Genomic DNA, 17,407 nt, shown 5'->3' with positions numbered 1-17,407 from the left:
AGCAATCTTTAAAGATTGCTAGATGAAACAAGTAGCGAAAGCACGATAATAGAAAACATTCAAGAGGAATGCGATTAGGAGTACATAAATACTTGAGGCAGAAGAAGCCAAAGAAAACCTGAACTGTGGAATGGCAGTAATGTGGAGTAGATATTGACCAGAAATGTTCAAACATGAAGGTATAATACTCATGTTGATGTTTAGTGGAAGAAACATAACTATAGTTAGTAGTTATCTATTAGTAATTATTATGCCAATAGTTTGCCTAAAAATAAAAATCTCCAATAGTTTGCCTCAGCATCTCTTTGTGGGCAACAAACACTGTGCATGTGCACATAGGGAAACTGGTACAAAAACAGACTGAGTATGAATGGATCCAAGTCCTAAGTGGCACTCTCAATGGGTGCAATGTTGGAAACTAGTCGAAAGTCTCATTATGACAGTCTCTCGGATTTTAAGTAAAGTGAGGCAGCTGGATTTTTTTTTGAGATTTGGTAATGCAGGAGGAGATGCTAGGAAAAGTCTCTCTGTTACCTGTTCCTGAACAAAAGAGCTTTTCTTCCACTCAATCTGGTAATCAATATCTATGCCATGGTTTGCTGCACACTAAAATGGCTGTATTGTAAATAATAGACATAATTCCTATGTTCTTCCAGGTATTTGCTGCTCTTTCTGTTTGTCAAAAGTAGGCTAACTTGCAATCAGCAAGACATGCAGTAGAACTAGTCTGGTATAACTTAAAGAAGCTCTTTATGTAATAACATGTGATTTTTTTTTTTTTTTTTGACATGTCCTAGATATAAGGAAATGGCAATGGATTTTTTTTTTTTTTTTTGGATGGAGGGGGTTAGGTTTGAGGGCGAGTAACGAGTTTTGACTTTGTCAGCGAGAAAGCCAATGGCTAAAAACGTTTCTCATATGCAACCGTTTTCTGCAAAGATTAGTGTGATTAGAACAAACAATTCTGACTAGTTTCTAAGGTTTTGATGACAGTGAGAGGGTTTTGCTTTGAGGGATGGTGATGTGAAAGTAATGGGTGTACCTTTCAGTATGACCAGGTTTTCCTATAGATAGAGATAATTAAGATCCATTGGGCAATCAGGAGACAAAAGTGTTAAGGAAGGACAGACGTTCCTTCCTTACGACGTTTTTCAATGGTGCAATGGATCCTTGGGTGCCGACTGTTGAGGTGTGCTATAAACATTTCCAATATATCCTCATAATTTCACAGTAAAACCGTGCATAGTAGATTTTAGTGCCATTTCTCAAAATATGAAGTGATTCAAAATTGCTTATGCCCATGTGACCAAGACAAAATATTAGAATAATTTATTAACTGAATAAATTTAGTTACTATTTATTATCTATAGTCTTGTATTTATTCCCTAAACATCAACATGAGTGATAAACATGTTAGCATCATCATCAATTTCCTGATATGTACTACCCCCCAAGGGGATGTTCAGATTACTATAACAGCACTACATGATGAAGTTTACATTGTTATTAATCTCCTATCAATGATTTTCCTCTAAATAAATCTATTACTTGTGAGTACTCCAGTACTGTCATATCTAACATTCCATGCCTCTAAAGCACTTCTGACTGAATCAATCCACCTAGACCTTGGTCTTCCTCTGAGTCTCTTTCCTGACATCAAACACCTGTTTTGCTAACCTTTCTTCCCCCATTCTATTTAAGTGGCCATACTACCTTAGATTAGCTCTGATACATTCTTGAAGGCTAATAATGTCAAATTCCTTTCTAATAATCTTCATTTTAATATGATTATGTCATTGATTCACTAATATTTCTTAGAACTCTCATATCTGTGGTGTCTAGTCTTTGATCATATGCTTTATTTCTAACCAAACTCTCAGATCCATAAGTTAAAATTGGTTTGAACATTGTTTTGTATACTGCTAGTTCAGTGTTTCAGCTAATTTTTCTCTTATTCCACATGAAATTTATTCAACTGGCTCCACCATACCAGCTTTGCTTATTCTGTTGTCTATTTCCAGATTTTACCTGCAATCTTCACTAAAACCTGTGCTTAAATAGATGAAATATTTTACTTCTACAGGATCTCCATTCAGAATGCAACTGAAATTTTCTATGCTCCTATCTATTTTCACAGTTTTGGTGCTTTTATTGATGATTTTCATGCCAAATCTGTTACAACTGTTATTCAATTTAATTAGTGAATCCTGAAGACTTGCACTAGATGTGATAAGGTATTTCCTTCAGTTCTAACTGCTGGCTGACACCTTAAATATAGACTATGTATTGCTCTGTATAATGTTCCATTCAATCCACATAATTGTAGCATTTTGAAAAGCTTTTCTCTGGGCACCTTGTCATATGCCTTATAAAACTTAAGTACAGCTCATTGTCATATTCCCATGATTTCTCAACATATAATAAACATGTTAATATCAATATTAGGTATGGAGGTATAAAAGTTTTAAAGTGCCTACACTGCATAATTTAGAAGGCCTGATAAGTGTGTCAAATTCCAGATGATTGTAGTAAAGCTTCTCACAGTACCCATCTATAAAAAAAAGAGAGATAAAACAATGTGAATTGCCCTACTAAAAAATTTAAACAAAAATTTACACAAGCATATTTAAAATTTACAAAAGCATATTTGAGAAAGGGCCATGAAATACTGTGAAAGAAACTCAGAGAAGAACAAGCTGGGCTCAAGCCAAATAGGGAAAGATTTTCCACTTTAAGACAATCAATTGAGAAATCATGTAATTCTAACTGAAAATGCATATGGCAAGACAAGGTCCAAGAGAGCACCACAGTTATATGGTGTAAATGAGACATTATATAGTCCGAGTTGTAAAGCAGTTAGAATTGAAGGACTTACAGAAAGATGGTTTGATGTTAATTTGGGTGTGCAAAAAGGGTGCACATTATCTCCACTGTCATTCATCATCAATATGGATCCCATTAGAATAAAAGTGCATCAAACCTGATATCAAAATTGTAGATGTTAATCTCAGCTCTTTACTTTATGAAGATGTTATACTCCTAAATATTGGGTTGGCAAATAAGTTCGTTTGGTTTTTCAGAGTGGAATGAAACACATTTTATTTAATATACATAATACATACTGTCAGTTATATATTGACCCTCTTTATCAATGACCTCTTGCCATCTGTCCACCAACTTCATTATGCCACGTTCATAAAACTACTGAGGTTTACTGGTAAAAAACTGATCCAGGTGTCTTTTAAACAGCCTCCTCATTAGCAAAGGTTTTCCCATTCAGAGAATTCTGCAATGATCGGAATAAGTGGTAATCGGAAGGTGCCAGGTCCGGTGAATACAGAGGATGTGGCAAAACATCCCAGCCAAGACATAACAATTTATTCTGGGTTGTTAACGATGTGTGGGGTCTGGCGTTGTAGTGGTGAAAGACAACTCCTTTCCGATTTGCCAATTCAGGACGTTTTGTGCTAATTGCATGGGTCAGTCGCATTAACTGTGAGCAACAGACAGTTGAATCAATCATTCTGCTTGATGGTAACACCTCATAGTGGACAACACCTTTATAATCCCACCACACAGAGAGCATAATCTTGTTTGGGTGCAATCCTGCTTTCGATGTTTGTTTGCGGCTGTTCCTCTTGTGCCCCCATGATCTTTTAACGTACCACGTTATCGTACACAACCCATTTTCCATCTCCCGTAATCACCCGCTTCAAAAATGGGCCATTTTCTTGGCGACGTCACAGCGAATCAGATGGATATGCGAGCAGTCATATTGGCCTCAGTCAATTCATGCAGCACCCAAACATTGAGTTTTGAAACATATCCCAGCTTGTGCAAATGGTTTTCAACTTGTATGGAATATGTTCAATACTGCAGCAATCTCCCACAATGTTTGCGATGGATTTTTGTCGACGATATCCTTCACAACACTCGAATCAACCTCAGTCGGGCGACCAGAGCGAGGTGCATCACTGATGTCGAAACCTCCAGAACAGAATTTGGCAAAACACTTTTGGCATATGCGTTCTGTTAAGGCACCATCCCCATATATGCTGCATATTTTTTTTTATGGGCCTCCGCAGCTCGTTTGCCTTTTTTAAATTAAAAAAGCAAAATATGCCGGTAATGTACGTTATTTCCTTCCATTTCTAAAAATACGTTACACACGCACAGCTGAAGTAGGCTGAACGAAAATTCACTGAAAGGTTATGTGAAATGTCCCCTTTCACCTGCGCAATAGTGTTGCATGGTAGCGCAACAACAGCGACAGACTAAGTGGCTTAAACTTGTACTAATGCATAAACCGAACGAACTTATTTGCCAACTCAATACAGTACTGCACAATCCCATAACTAAATTAACTGTTGTTGTAAATCAGCACGTATGAAAATCAGCAATAAAAAGAGACTATGAAAATTGGTAGGAACATTGCAAATATCAGCTGCATCCTGAGAATACCTATAGAACAAGTAAACAATTCAGCTATTTAGAAAATTGTTAGTGAAGACAGCAAATTAAATATGGATATAGACAAACAAAATGAGTAAAGCTAGTATTGTAGTAAATCACGTGAAGAAATTTATATAGAATAATAGAAAAATTCCTGAAAATACTAAACTAGCTATATACAAGGCAGTACTCAAACTAATTTTATCTTATGGATCTGAGATCTGGATTAGAAATAAAACAACTAATGTTAATTTGGCATTAATGACAGTGGCAAAGAAATGACATTAATGACAGTGTTATGTTAAAAACAAGGATATTAGGAAGGAACTTTATAGCATTCAGAGTATGAATAGAGCTAATCTCAAATTACTTTGGTCACAAATAGAATAGACAAGGCAAAGTTAAAGGAAGTTTTTTTCCAGGATGGCAGAAAAAAGATCCAGAGGAAGACCAAATCTAGATGGAATGATTCATTTAGAAGTGCTTTACAAGACCAAAATATAAGATCTGACAATATGATTAACATAAGGCCTAAGATTAACAAAGATTAACATAAGATTAATTTGAAGGGAAATTGAAATAGTCTGTATATCCCTGTATCAAGAATAAAGGGAAAGGGAAAAAAAACATACCAAGATATAGATAATTCTTGTAGAAAGGCTTATGTTGGTTGCACATGATTAAGATATAGATTGACACATAAGCCACCAACATAAGTGATCATATCAGCCATCTGAAAATTGCCCAAATTGAAGAAACCTGCTTATAGGGAACAGTTATCTAATTATGTTTATTGTATAACATTCCTGTCATATCTAGTATATGTCTTTGAAATATAGTTCAATTTTCTACTCTTTTAAGAGTAGAAAATTGAACACGACTTTTTTGCATTGCACAGCCATGTGATTCAAAAATAAGTTTCTAGTTGTTATGCACCAGTATCTTGCAATCACATAAATCCAGTAATACAGTGGAGGAAAGTCCGTTTGTCATATGAGTTAAGATTATAGTATATAATTTATTTCTTAGAAAAGTGTGTTTCTTTTAGACTTTAGAGTTAATCCTGTTCAGTATAATCATATTTAATGAAATGATTAATGGATTTATATAATAGAACAGTATCATTCCTCTGGAATCTGGTTAGGAAGTTACCTTTATTTTTCAATAATATACCCTCCAAAGTACATAAAGCTACAAAGTAGTACAGTAGATTTCATTTACCTATGGTTTCAAGCTCGTCTGAACTAACATGACAAACCTCTTGAAAAAATATAGTAGAAATTAGACTGAAAACTTTTCTAAGAAATGTATAACTATAATCTTTACTCATATCACAAACGGACTTTCCTCCACTGTATTACTGGATTTATGTGATTGCAAGATACTGGTACATAACAACTACAAACTTATTTTTGAATCACATGGCTGTGTAATGCAAAAAAGTTGTGTAGATTACCATTTCTTTGTGCTAATACAATGCACAAAAACGTCTTTTTTTTTTTTTTTTAGAAGGCTTGAAAAGAAAATCATTTATGTTTCTGAAATGTTTCTCCATAAATATAGCTAAATTATCAAAGCCTGATAAGTGGCCCCCCCTTATCTTTTCATTATCTTCAATTACATCACTTTTAGGGCAGTTCATAAATTAAATAGCTATTTACAATGAAAACTTGCAACTTTTCTCCAGTAAAACATGTGACAGTTATGCGATTATGTATATATATATATATATATATATATAAAAAAACTAGTAATTCTTTTATATAACTTAACCTGATAAGTTTATATCTATCTTGTTCCACATTAAGAAAAATTATCTAAAGAGTAAAAGTTTTGTCCAATACTTTTTAACTACCTTACATTTTCTTCCTCCTCATGCAGTCTGCAAGTTGGCGATTTTCTAAATTAGTAATTATTAAATACAGGTAACCCTCGTATAATGCAGTCTACAAATTGTAGTATCCCTTGTTCAACGTGGTTTCGATATAATGCGGTCTACAATTTCTAGTAGCTGTTTATTTTTTTTTTCATATTTTTCACCGTGGGACTTAAAAATCAAATTTTATCTTCGTTAAATTTGTGTCTGCCCATATCACAAGTAGTTATAAGTATCAAATTTAGTTTTATTGTATCAATGAATAAGGTACTGTACAGAGGGCTTTTGCAGTCTGTGTCATTCTCAACAAATAGTGCAATTAGAGACAGAATAAAAACGCTAACTAATAAATCACATCTCCCCTCTCACAGAAACTACGCTGTATAGACTTAAGCAAAACCATATGTTGCACCGAAGCACAGTATCTAACTAAAAACTATTGTCCAATTTTTCAATTATGAAATAAGTGTTTTTTTTTTTTTATTGCATTTGAAATTCTCGATGTCATTATGACAGATCACAAAGGCTAACTTAAAATAAAAGACTACCAAGAATTGAAACATGCCATATAATGAATGTGTGAGTTCGCCTGCCACCTCAAACGCAAACAAGAAGCCATAAAATTCAACCAAGGGTTGAAACGTTTGTGTGAGTTGAGCCAGTCAGTAATGAGAAGTTCCATCGGAACAATAAATGACACCCTGTTGTGAATGTTGTTATGACAGTTTCAGATGTTATGGAATTCGATTGAAGAAAATTAGCCTTTCAACTCAACACTTGTCAGCTGCTTTTGTCTTTGGGTCGCGCAATCTTTTGTTGATACCGCACCAAAACGTCTTTATAGCTGCTGTCTTTTGTAAAACAAAATTCAGCTTGTATGTATTGTAACAATTAAAAAAAAAGTTGAATAATTTATAAGAGGATATCACCTGTAAATCATTGATGTGCCAGCAAATTCTCAGATGTGTCACCTCTGGCATAAGTGCCATAGGTTCGCCATCTAGGGTTTACTGTATAAAGTGTTTATTGTTGAAAATTGTCTTCATTTTCTGCCAGGAAAGCGCATTTAAAATCATAAGTGTGTTATTCTCAAGCAGAGCAGTTTATTTTCTGGTGAGTTATATACATATGTAATGCTTTTTTTTTTTAATGTAAAAGTTTATTTTTATTGTAATGGCCACTAAAACTGGCCACGAAAAAACCAACATTGAAGAGGAAATTCATTTCTCTCGAAGAAAAAATTAAAATCTTGGATCGGTTGAAAATTGGAGAAAAACCAGGAGTTGTTGCAAGGACTCTGAATTTGAATGAATCAACAATTCAGACAATCAAACAAAATGAACATAAAATCTGAGAAAGTGTTATTGCTGGGTCAACGGTAAGTGCAAAGTGCATTGCTCGTGTTCACGATATTCTAATAGAAAAAATGAAGAAATCTCTAATGATTTGGATAGAAGATTGCACTCAAAAGAAAATTCCTTTGGATGGACACCTTATTAAGCAAAAAAGCTCTCGAAGTTTATAAACATTTAAAAGAACCTGATCAAGATTCTTCAGAAGAAATCTCTCAGCACGGATTTTCTGCCAGTAAGGGTTGGTTCGAAAACTTTAAACAGCAGTTTTCTTTATATAATCTTAAAATCCAGGGAGAATCAGCATCAGCAGATGTTGAAGCTCAGAAATACCCAGCAGAACTTTTAAAAATCATTAAAGAAGGTGGTTACAGTGCAGACCAGGTTCAATGCGGATGAATCTGGGTTATATTAGAAATAAATGCCAAAACGCACCTATATTTCGAAAAATGAAAGATCCTGGATTCAGAGTTTCCAAAGATAGAATTACTCTACTGTTTTGTAGTAATGCATCAGGTGATTACATGACAAAACCAATGTTTATTAACCGATCTGCAAATCCTCATGCAACAAAAGGGCTTGACAAGTCCATCCTACCTGTTTATTGGCGGGCCAACAAAAAGGCATGGGTTACAGCTAGCATGTTTGAAAATTGATTTTTCAAGTATTTTGTACCCGATGTAGAAAGTTACACAAAGAAAAAGAATATGGACTTTAAAATTCTACTAATTTTAGATAACGCACCAGGCCACCCAACAAATTTAAGCCATCCGAATATTAAAATAACTTTTTTGCTGCCTAATACTACTTCACTTATTCAACGACTCGACCAAGGAATAATATCAACATTTAAGTCATATTATATTCAGCAAACATTTTAATTAATTTTGGAAAAAATGGAATCTAATCCAAACATGACACTACCTCAAGCGCGGAAAGAGATTTCAATATTGGATTGTGTAAAAATTATTTCTCTGTCCATTAAGGAATTACAACCCTCTACGCTGAATGCTTGTTGGAAAAAAATATGGCCTGAAGCCGTAATGGAACAAAATTTCGTACCTCCAGCGGATGCCGAGCTACGTTGTATAATAAACGTCGCACACATTTTTGGTGGAGAGGGCTTTTGCGATATGGTTGAAAACCAAATTAGTGAATTAATTGACAGAGAAACAGATTTAAAAGAGGAGAAACTGGTACAATTAATAGATGGCGTCGAACCACATGATGGGGAAAGTTCTGCCGAAGATTCTGATTGTGATGAACCCATTAAAGAATTCAGTTTAAAGAAATTAGCAAAAGGATTGGACTTGGCAAGAAAGTTAGGAAGTTATTTTACGGATAATGATCCCTCAATGGAGCGCTCGGGAAAATTCACGAGACAATTGGATATTTGTTTAGCACCATATTATGAACTTAATAAAAATTTGCAACATAGTGGAAAGCAAAGTCTTATTACTGACTTCTTGATGACTAAATCAGCCAAAGTATGCAATGAGAATTATACAAATGATGTCCAAGAGATTTCAAGTGGCGACGACCTCCGGCCACTTAAAGAACATCTACAAAATGTTATTTCTGAAGACTGTGATGACGATTAAAATATGCGCTTTATTTTATTGTGTCTAAAACATTTATGCATTATGTGCAATGAAATTTATGTACAATTTGTAATTTTTAGAATTTTATACTACGTATTTGTCATAGTTTGTTTTCTTAACTTACATGAATTACCTGAATTAAATAAAAAATATTGTTTTTGTTGGATATGTCATTGTTGTTTATATAATTTAAAAAAAAAAAAAACGATTTCAGAACCTAACCCTATTTTTCTATATGATCAATGTCTTGTATAACGCGATTTACATAACGTGGCATTTCTATGGAACCTTACATCTGCGTTACACGAGGGTTACCTGTATTAGTATTCCTCATAGATCACATACACAAAAAAGCACCAATGAAAACATGGAAAGTAATAGTTGATGGCTTAAATTTACAGCAGGGATTTTATGCAATTAATGGAATGTCAGAAGACCAGAACTAGATTCTGAAATTGCTCAAGCACATGACAGATTACCAACAAAGAATTCTACATAAACACAGAATTATTTATTGGAATTAACATTTTTTTACAAAAAAATAAAGAAAAATTATGTACCTGAATGAATTAATTGCTATACTACTTCTGTGAGATTTCTGTGGGAAAAGTTAATTATAATGCAACAACTGTAATGAGTGACTATCTTAATCGATAACATTTTTCCAATGAAGACTGCAATTCCTAATTTAAGTGATGACTAATTACAATGAAAAAATGAATATTCTTTACAGTTTGAACTACTTCATTTTTTGTCAGCCTTTAAGAAAACACAAATTCTATAAAAGAAAGTAATTCACAAAATGCATAACTTGAATGACATTTTTCAATAATTGTCTTATTCTTTTCAACTTAATACCTGTATTCTAAATGTTGGCATTTCTGAAATTTCACCTCTCTTTGTAAAGTCCTGATAGGTGAAATCAGGGTCATCTATGAACCTTGAAAGATCAGCTTTAAGAATTGCCACTTGCTCTAAACCAGCTGCTAATTCAGCACTTTGACTTTCTACTTTCTCAAAACGCTTCATCCTCTCTTCATCAGTGGGTTCCTCTGACTTTTGTTCCATTATTTTCTTCATTTTTTTCATCAACTCTTCCACAGAATCTCCACATGTCTAAAAAGAAATCATTATTCAATTTTTGATATTCAAATTTAAAAAATAAAAATCAAATATTTATTCTTCATGTTTAATGAAGAAAACACATCCAGAGATAAACTAAAATTTATTTAACTAATAAATTAAGCAACTATTTTGCCTTGGTCACCAAGGCATCTCCATGGGCAAGAACAAATACAACTAAGCAGAATGGTAAGCACAGATTGAATATGAAAGGCAATACACTTGCAACATCCATAGTGATGGAAATCTGCTGAAGATCTCAAGAAAATGGTCTCAAATTTTTGATAAAGTGAGGTAGCTAAATTTGTTCAGATTAGCACCAAGGCATTTGACAAATTTGAACAAATTCAGCAGCCTCAGTTTACCATGGCTGCTGAATTTGATTCCAGAATTCATTATTTTCAGACTTTCAGCAAGTTTCCATCATTGGGTGCAGAACTGAAATATCCAGAACTGAACTTGCTTGCATGCAAGTGATTAATTATATTTTATGTTCATCAAAAATTATATTCTTGTTTAATTGCAGTATAACTAGGCTCCTTGTGTGCATAGAAGCTACTGACCTCACATCACTTTTGCTTTAGTATTCCATAATGCAAAACATCTTTCCATCATTATGCATGTTAAAGGATTAAACAAGAATATAATTTATTCTTATGCACTAACCATTATTCACACAATGCCTATCATACTTCTTAAACTCATTCACAGATAAAGCACTCACAACCACCTCTGGCAATGCATTCCACACATTCACCACCCTCGAAGCAAAAAAATCTAATCCTAACACCTTTGATAGCCACACTCTTACACAATTGCCAGAGATGACCCCTCATTCCCTTCCTTCCTGCACTGTACAGAAAAAAGTCATCAGTATCAATCCCATAAAACCACTTTAACAACTTTTATGCTTCTTTCATATCTCCTCTCTTAAGCCTATCAACTAGTTTTTGGAGCCAACAGATCTTCAAATCTTTCCTCAGGAAAGATTTCATGGATCTACCACAATCTTTGTCACTCACCTCTGGATCCTCCCCATCATTTTATCACCCTGGAATCCAGGTGACCAGATCAGTGCACAATAGTAGAGATATAGCCTAATTAATGCCCTATAAAACAGAACAAAACTTCCCTATCCCTGCTTGTCAGCGTATTCTTCAACAACCATATAATTTGAATACTTTGCAAATAGGTTCTCTGAACTTCAGTTTTCTGTTCACAATAAACCCCCAAATCCCTTGTCTAATCAACTTCTTGCATTTCAATTCCATTAATACAGTATACAGAATGTGATCTCATCCTCCCAAAATGGATCACCTTACACTTAGCCACATGAAACTGACAACCATTTACCTTTGACCATATTGCCAGCATATTTAAGTCATCCTGCAAGATATCTACATCAATTGAATTGACTATTGCTCTTCCCAATTTTGAATCATCAGCAAATAAGTGGATATTTCCTGTCAAATTATTTCCAATATCATTAATGTACAAATTAAACAATGGAGGACCAAGTCCTGAGCCCTGAGGTACACCACTAGTCACCTGCCTTCTTCTGGACACAACTGCTCCATCAGCCACTCTTTGATATCTGTCTATCAACCACCCTCTAATCCAAATCATCCAGATTTGGACCCATTCAGATTTGCTACATTCCAATTCTGTGTAGAATCCTGTCAAATGCCTTTGAATTATTTCCCTTCTTGTCACTCTATTGGAACTTGAAGGAACTGAGACTTAAACTAAAGAGCCTTGTTAGAGGTGTGCTAATTTTCTTGCACATTCTCATAACACATGGGCCAATAATGAGGAATCCTGTCAGATGTCTTTGCAAAGTCCAGCAATATCACTGAGTAAGGATTTCCTTTATCCAACTCCACTGTTACTTTATTATAGAAAGTAAAGTATTAAGGTAAGACTTACTCTTCACAAACTATGTTGCCCATTATAAATGTAACATACTGTCCACCTAGTCCTAATTCTTATCAGTTTCTCCAAAACCTTAATCACCACTCCTGATATGCTGATTTCCCTATAATTTGCTACTTGTATTGGAGATTCTCTTATGCAGTGGTATTATTTTCCCATCTTTCCATTCTACTGGAACTTGACAGAACTAGCCCTCAAGAGGTGTTCAGGCTACTAGGAGAGAACTCATGATTAAGTTTTATATTGTTATTAATCTCCTAACCACAATTTTCCTCAAAAGTCTATTAATTGTCAGCACTCCAATATTGTCATATCTAATATTCATACTTCTAAAGCACTTCTGACCGAATCAATCCAGCTAGACCTTAGTCTTCTTCTGGATCTCTATCCTGCCATCAAACATCTGTTTTGCTAACCTTTCCTCACCCATTCTATTTATGTAGCCATACCACCTTAGATTAGTTCTGCTTACACATTCTTCAATGCTAACAACATCAAGATCCTTTCTAATATCTTAATTTTTAATATGATTCTGCCACTGATGCCATCTGTTCATTCCCCTAATTTTTCTCAGAACCCTCATATCTGTGGTCTTTAGTCTTTGCTTTATTTCTAACCCAACTAAGATACATAACTTAAAACTGATTTAAACACTTTCTTGTATACTGCTAGTTTGGTGTTTTGACTAATTTCTCTCTTATTTCATAAGAATTTATTTAGCTGGATACCCACCATACCAGCTTTACTTATTCTGTTTATTTCCAGATTTAATTTGCCAACTTCAGTAAAAAATCTGACCTAAATAGCCGAAATATTTTACTGATTTTACAGGGTCTCCATTCAGAATGCAGCTCAAGTTTACTATGTTCCTATATATTTTTATGGTTTTGGTCTTTTCACTACTGATTTTTGTGCCAAATTTGTTACAGCTGTTATTCAATTTAGTTAGAGAATCATGAAGACTTGCACTGAATGTATTTAGGAGTACAACATCTGCATAAAGCAAAGAGCTAAGTTTGATATGCCCCCATTCTAATATCAGGCTTAATGTCATCACTTTTCATAATACAATATATATGGGGGAAAAAATAAATAAATAAACAGCCTATATTTCTACCCACTGCAGGGTGAAGGCCTCTCCCATTGCAGGAGGTTTTGGGTCTACTACGCCCATGGAGAGCCAGTCCATATTGGGAGTGTCACAAACATCCATGCCTATGCAGGATTCAAACCCACAGCCTCTTGTTTCTAACAAGAGGACCGTTGGTGAGCAGATACGCTAACCACTCGGCCAACCAGTCCGGCACAATATATATATATATATATGATGAACAAAGAGTGGAGATAATGTGTATCATTGTCTCAAGAGTGATTTTACATCAAACCATCTCCTTTTATTTCTTTCATAACTGCTGACTTACAACTCAAATACAGATTATATACTGCTCTGTATAATGTTCCATTTACCCTATATAATTGTAGTGTTCTAAAAAGCTTTTCTCTGGGCACATTGTCATCCAAAAAAATGTGTAAGCATCCAAATCAGACACCTATCAATCAAACTGGAAATAGCATGATTCTTCACTCCATATTACCAACATCCAATTCTGTACAAATCAGTCACAATATTCTTAAAACCAATGTAGTATGTTGAATACCCAAAATAGATGTCTGCTTTACATTCAGCTCTTCTTTCCACTAAGGCCGTGCAATTTTTTTTTTTTTTTAATAGAAAGCATCATACAAAGTTCTGAGTCTTTGGACTCTGAGGTGTTCACATAATAATCATGAAAAATCTCATGTCATTCTTCTACAAACATCATAAAGAACAACTATTACTATTTGTCAACCAATACTATAGATCTGAATATAAGAATAGTCTACTAACGAGTTGAATAAAAAACTGAATATGTTGCCAGTTTGATATATACAAGGGCGATCTTAAAAGTTCTCGGCCTAACAATAAAAAACGAATTTATAATTTCAAAATTATTTTTATTTTTCAACATAATCTTCCTTAAGACTAATATGTTTATTCCAGCAATGCTCCAGCACCATTATCCTATCCCTGCAGTGGTTCTCAGTAAGATCTCAGCTGCAATCACCTCTGGATTTGAAGAAAAACGCTGACTAGCAAAGAAGAGTTTAGTTTTGGGAAGAGATAGAAGTCAGAGGGAGCCAAATCTGAGGAACGGGGTGATTGTTCCAGCAATTCATAGTGCAGATCCCTTAATTTTCCCATTGCCAAAACACTTTTGTGGGCAGGTGCATTGTCCTAATGAAAGATTTTTTTTCTTCTGCAAACCAGGTCTTTTCTCACAAATTTTTTCATCTAGTCTGGTTAAAGATCGGAATAATATTCCTCAGTTATTGTTTTACCCTTTTCAAGATAATTAATAAACAAAATGCCTTTTGCATCCCAAAACACCGATACCATGACCTTTCTTGCGTGGAACAGACTGTCTTCTTTGGTGCTGAACAACCGGCTTCTGTCCACTGTTTTGACTGCTGTTTGGATTATGGTGTGTAATGGTGAATCCAAGTCTCATCTATAGTAATAAATCGACACACAAAATCAATTTTATTGTTGTTAAAACACTCCTAGCACTGTTCAGAGATTTTCATATGTGCATTTTTGATCTGCTGTGAGCAAGTGTGTCACCAATCTTGCGTGAAGCTTTTTCATTTGCAATTCTTCATGCAAAATATATCTTACACATTCTTTTGAAATGCCTATAGTCTCAGCAATTTCACACACTCTGACTCGCCGGTCATCCAATACCATACTGTGCACTTGATCGACGATTTCTGATGGTGTTACACTTTTTGGATGTCCTTCACGTGGATCAAGGCTGGTATGACCATGTACCAGCCTTTAAACTCGACAGCCCATTTCTTAATTGTTGAAAATGAAGAAGAGTGCACATAAACTTTTATGAACTTCAAATGAATTTCTTTTGGCATTAAACCTTCTTTTAGAAAGAATTTTATAATCCCACGATACTTAATTTTATCCATTTCAAGGGATAACAACACTTTTGCTTCGGACAGCTGTATAAAACAAACTACTTGATAGAATGACTTGCAATTCCACATGGATGCTTGACAGATGTACCAACTTAGGAAAAAAAAAATCTTTCTGATAGTGTTGCCATCTATGATCACCGATGCCATGGATTCTGTTTGGTTGTTTCTTGTTTTGTTTGCTAAAGAACAGACCACCCTTGTAGTTTGAACGTGGTGTGGAACATATGTTTATTAAGTAATCAGGATGTTTTCAGGCATGCACTGCATATAAATGGAATAATAAGTTTTGCTATGGCTGTTCATATTACTTGGAGGAGAGATGGGAGAGACATTAAGTATTTTTATCTTTTTTGAGTATATAATCACTGGCTGAAAATGTGGCAATGGTAAGTGAGACCTTAGTATGAGCAAAACTATAGTGCAGATAGACCTGGTTCTGTGTATTAGCTTTTTTTAGGATACAGTACTGTTTGACTTGATGATTATGTGATAATGTAAATACATTTCAATATGTGTTGGCTTTCTATAAAGGAAAAAAAGATAATGAACGACTAGAGAAGCATACAGGTATTTAGGAAAGGCAAATAGTTTTTCTTATTAGTTTTCTATTTGTAAATTGGATTTTTGGATGTTGATTAAATGCACTAAGTAAAATGCAATATGTGAGGACCATGTGGCCTCATGAACACAGAGACAAACCACACTGGAATAGTAAAGCTTGAATAATATCTGAGCTAATCATTATATCTGAACATTTTAGGATATAGTTTAGGTTTTAAAGCAAACTTTTTTTTTTAAAGTCTCCAAAGGAGTGGAAATGACTGAGAACAGAAAGGAAAGAAATGACTGCTAACAATCATAAAAAAGGTGCATTTCATAATCACATTTCTGAATAGTGGCCACTTATCTTATCAATTCTGTTAAAAGTAACCAATATATTGGTTACTTTAACAGAATTGCTATATATATATATATATATATATATATATATATATATATAGCAATTTATATATTTTTTATTATTATTCAGGCCTCCATTGAGTCAAAAGACTCATTATGGGAGGTCCTTTCTAAGAAAAGAGTCTATCAAGACTGATCGAGGAAGGTCCCTCCCAGGAAACACAAAGTCTATCATACCACTCCTTAAATGCATTGACCGTTCTCACTCTCACCACTCTATCAGGCAATGCATTCCACAGTTCAACCACCCTCCATGCAAAGAACCCACTCCTTACCCTCTTTCTCACAGTTTCCTTTCATAACTTCCAAGGATGGCCCCTTGTCATGACTCCTTCCCACTGTTCAACCAAGTGAAAGAACTCCCTAGTGTCCACCCTGTAACCACCTCTCAACAGTTTGAAAGTCTCAATCATATCCCTCTCCTTCTATCCACCAAACTCTGCAGTCCACACTCCCCCAGCCAATCCTCATAACTAACATTGTACAGTCCTGACACCATCTTTGTTATTCGCCTTTGTACCCTTTCCACAGTTAATTTATCCCCTTCAAATCCTGGGGACCAGATCTGAGAACAATAGTCTAAGTATGGTTTGATCCGAGTCTTATACAACAGAATGATAACCCTTTTATCTCAGTGTCCTTCTCATTATTGCAGCAATCCTCTGTGTTACCCTTCACTACCTTTGCAATATGTCCCCTAAATTTCAGGTTTCTATCAATCATCAACCCCAGATCTCTCGTCTCCCCTACTTCCTCCAGTATAACTCCTCCCATAGAGTATGCAGTGTCCCATCGATGTTTCCCAAACCTCAAGACCTTACATTTTTGCTGCATTAAACTGACACCCCCATTCATTTGCCCATCTATTTAGCTTATTCAAATCCTCTTGCAGGGCTGCCACATCTGCACTATTACTTATAATCCTTCCCAGCTTCGCATCATCCGCAAACAACTGAATATCCCCTTGCAATCCATGAACAATGTCATTGATATAAAGGTTAAACAATATAGGTCCCAGCACTGAGCCCTGTGGGACCCCACTTGTAACCCTCTGCTTCCTTGAAACTGCCCCACCATACACAACT

At 34.9% G+C, this 17,407-nt stretch overlaps 1 protein-coding gene across 1 annotated transcript in view; it reads right to left on the bottom strand.

The window, feature by feature from the left end:
* Sesn (Sestrin) overlaps positions 1 to 17,407 on the bottom strand; it is a 124,510-nt gene that overhangs the window by 45,884 nt on the left and 61,219 nt on the right. The window contains exon 5 of the mRNA XM_090395878.1: positions 10,140 to 10,397. Within this exon, the coding sequence (XP_090252004.1) occupies positions 10,140 to 10,397 (258 nt within the window). The remainder of the gene's footprint in view (positions 1 to 10,139; positions 10,398 to 17,407) is intronic.

Source organism: Typopeltis vanoorti, chromosome 7 (assembly GCF_054136105.1).
Source record: "Typopeltis vanoorti isolate ZY-2024b chromosome 7, IOZ_Tvanoo_1.0, whole genome shotgun sequence".
Taxonomy (NCBI): Eukaryota; Metazoa; Arthropoda; class Arachnida; order Uropygi; family Thelyphonidae; genus Typopeltis; species Typopeltis vanoorti.
The sequence above is the reverse complement of the archived record's forward strand: the minus strand, read 5'-3'. Positions and strand labels throughout refer to the sequence as shown.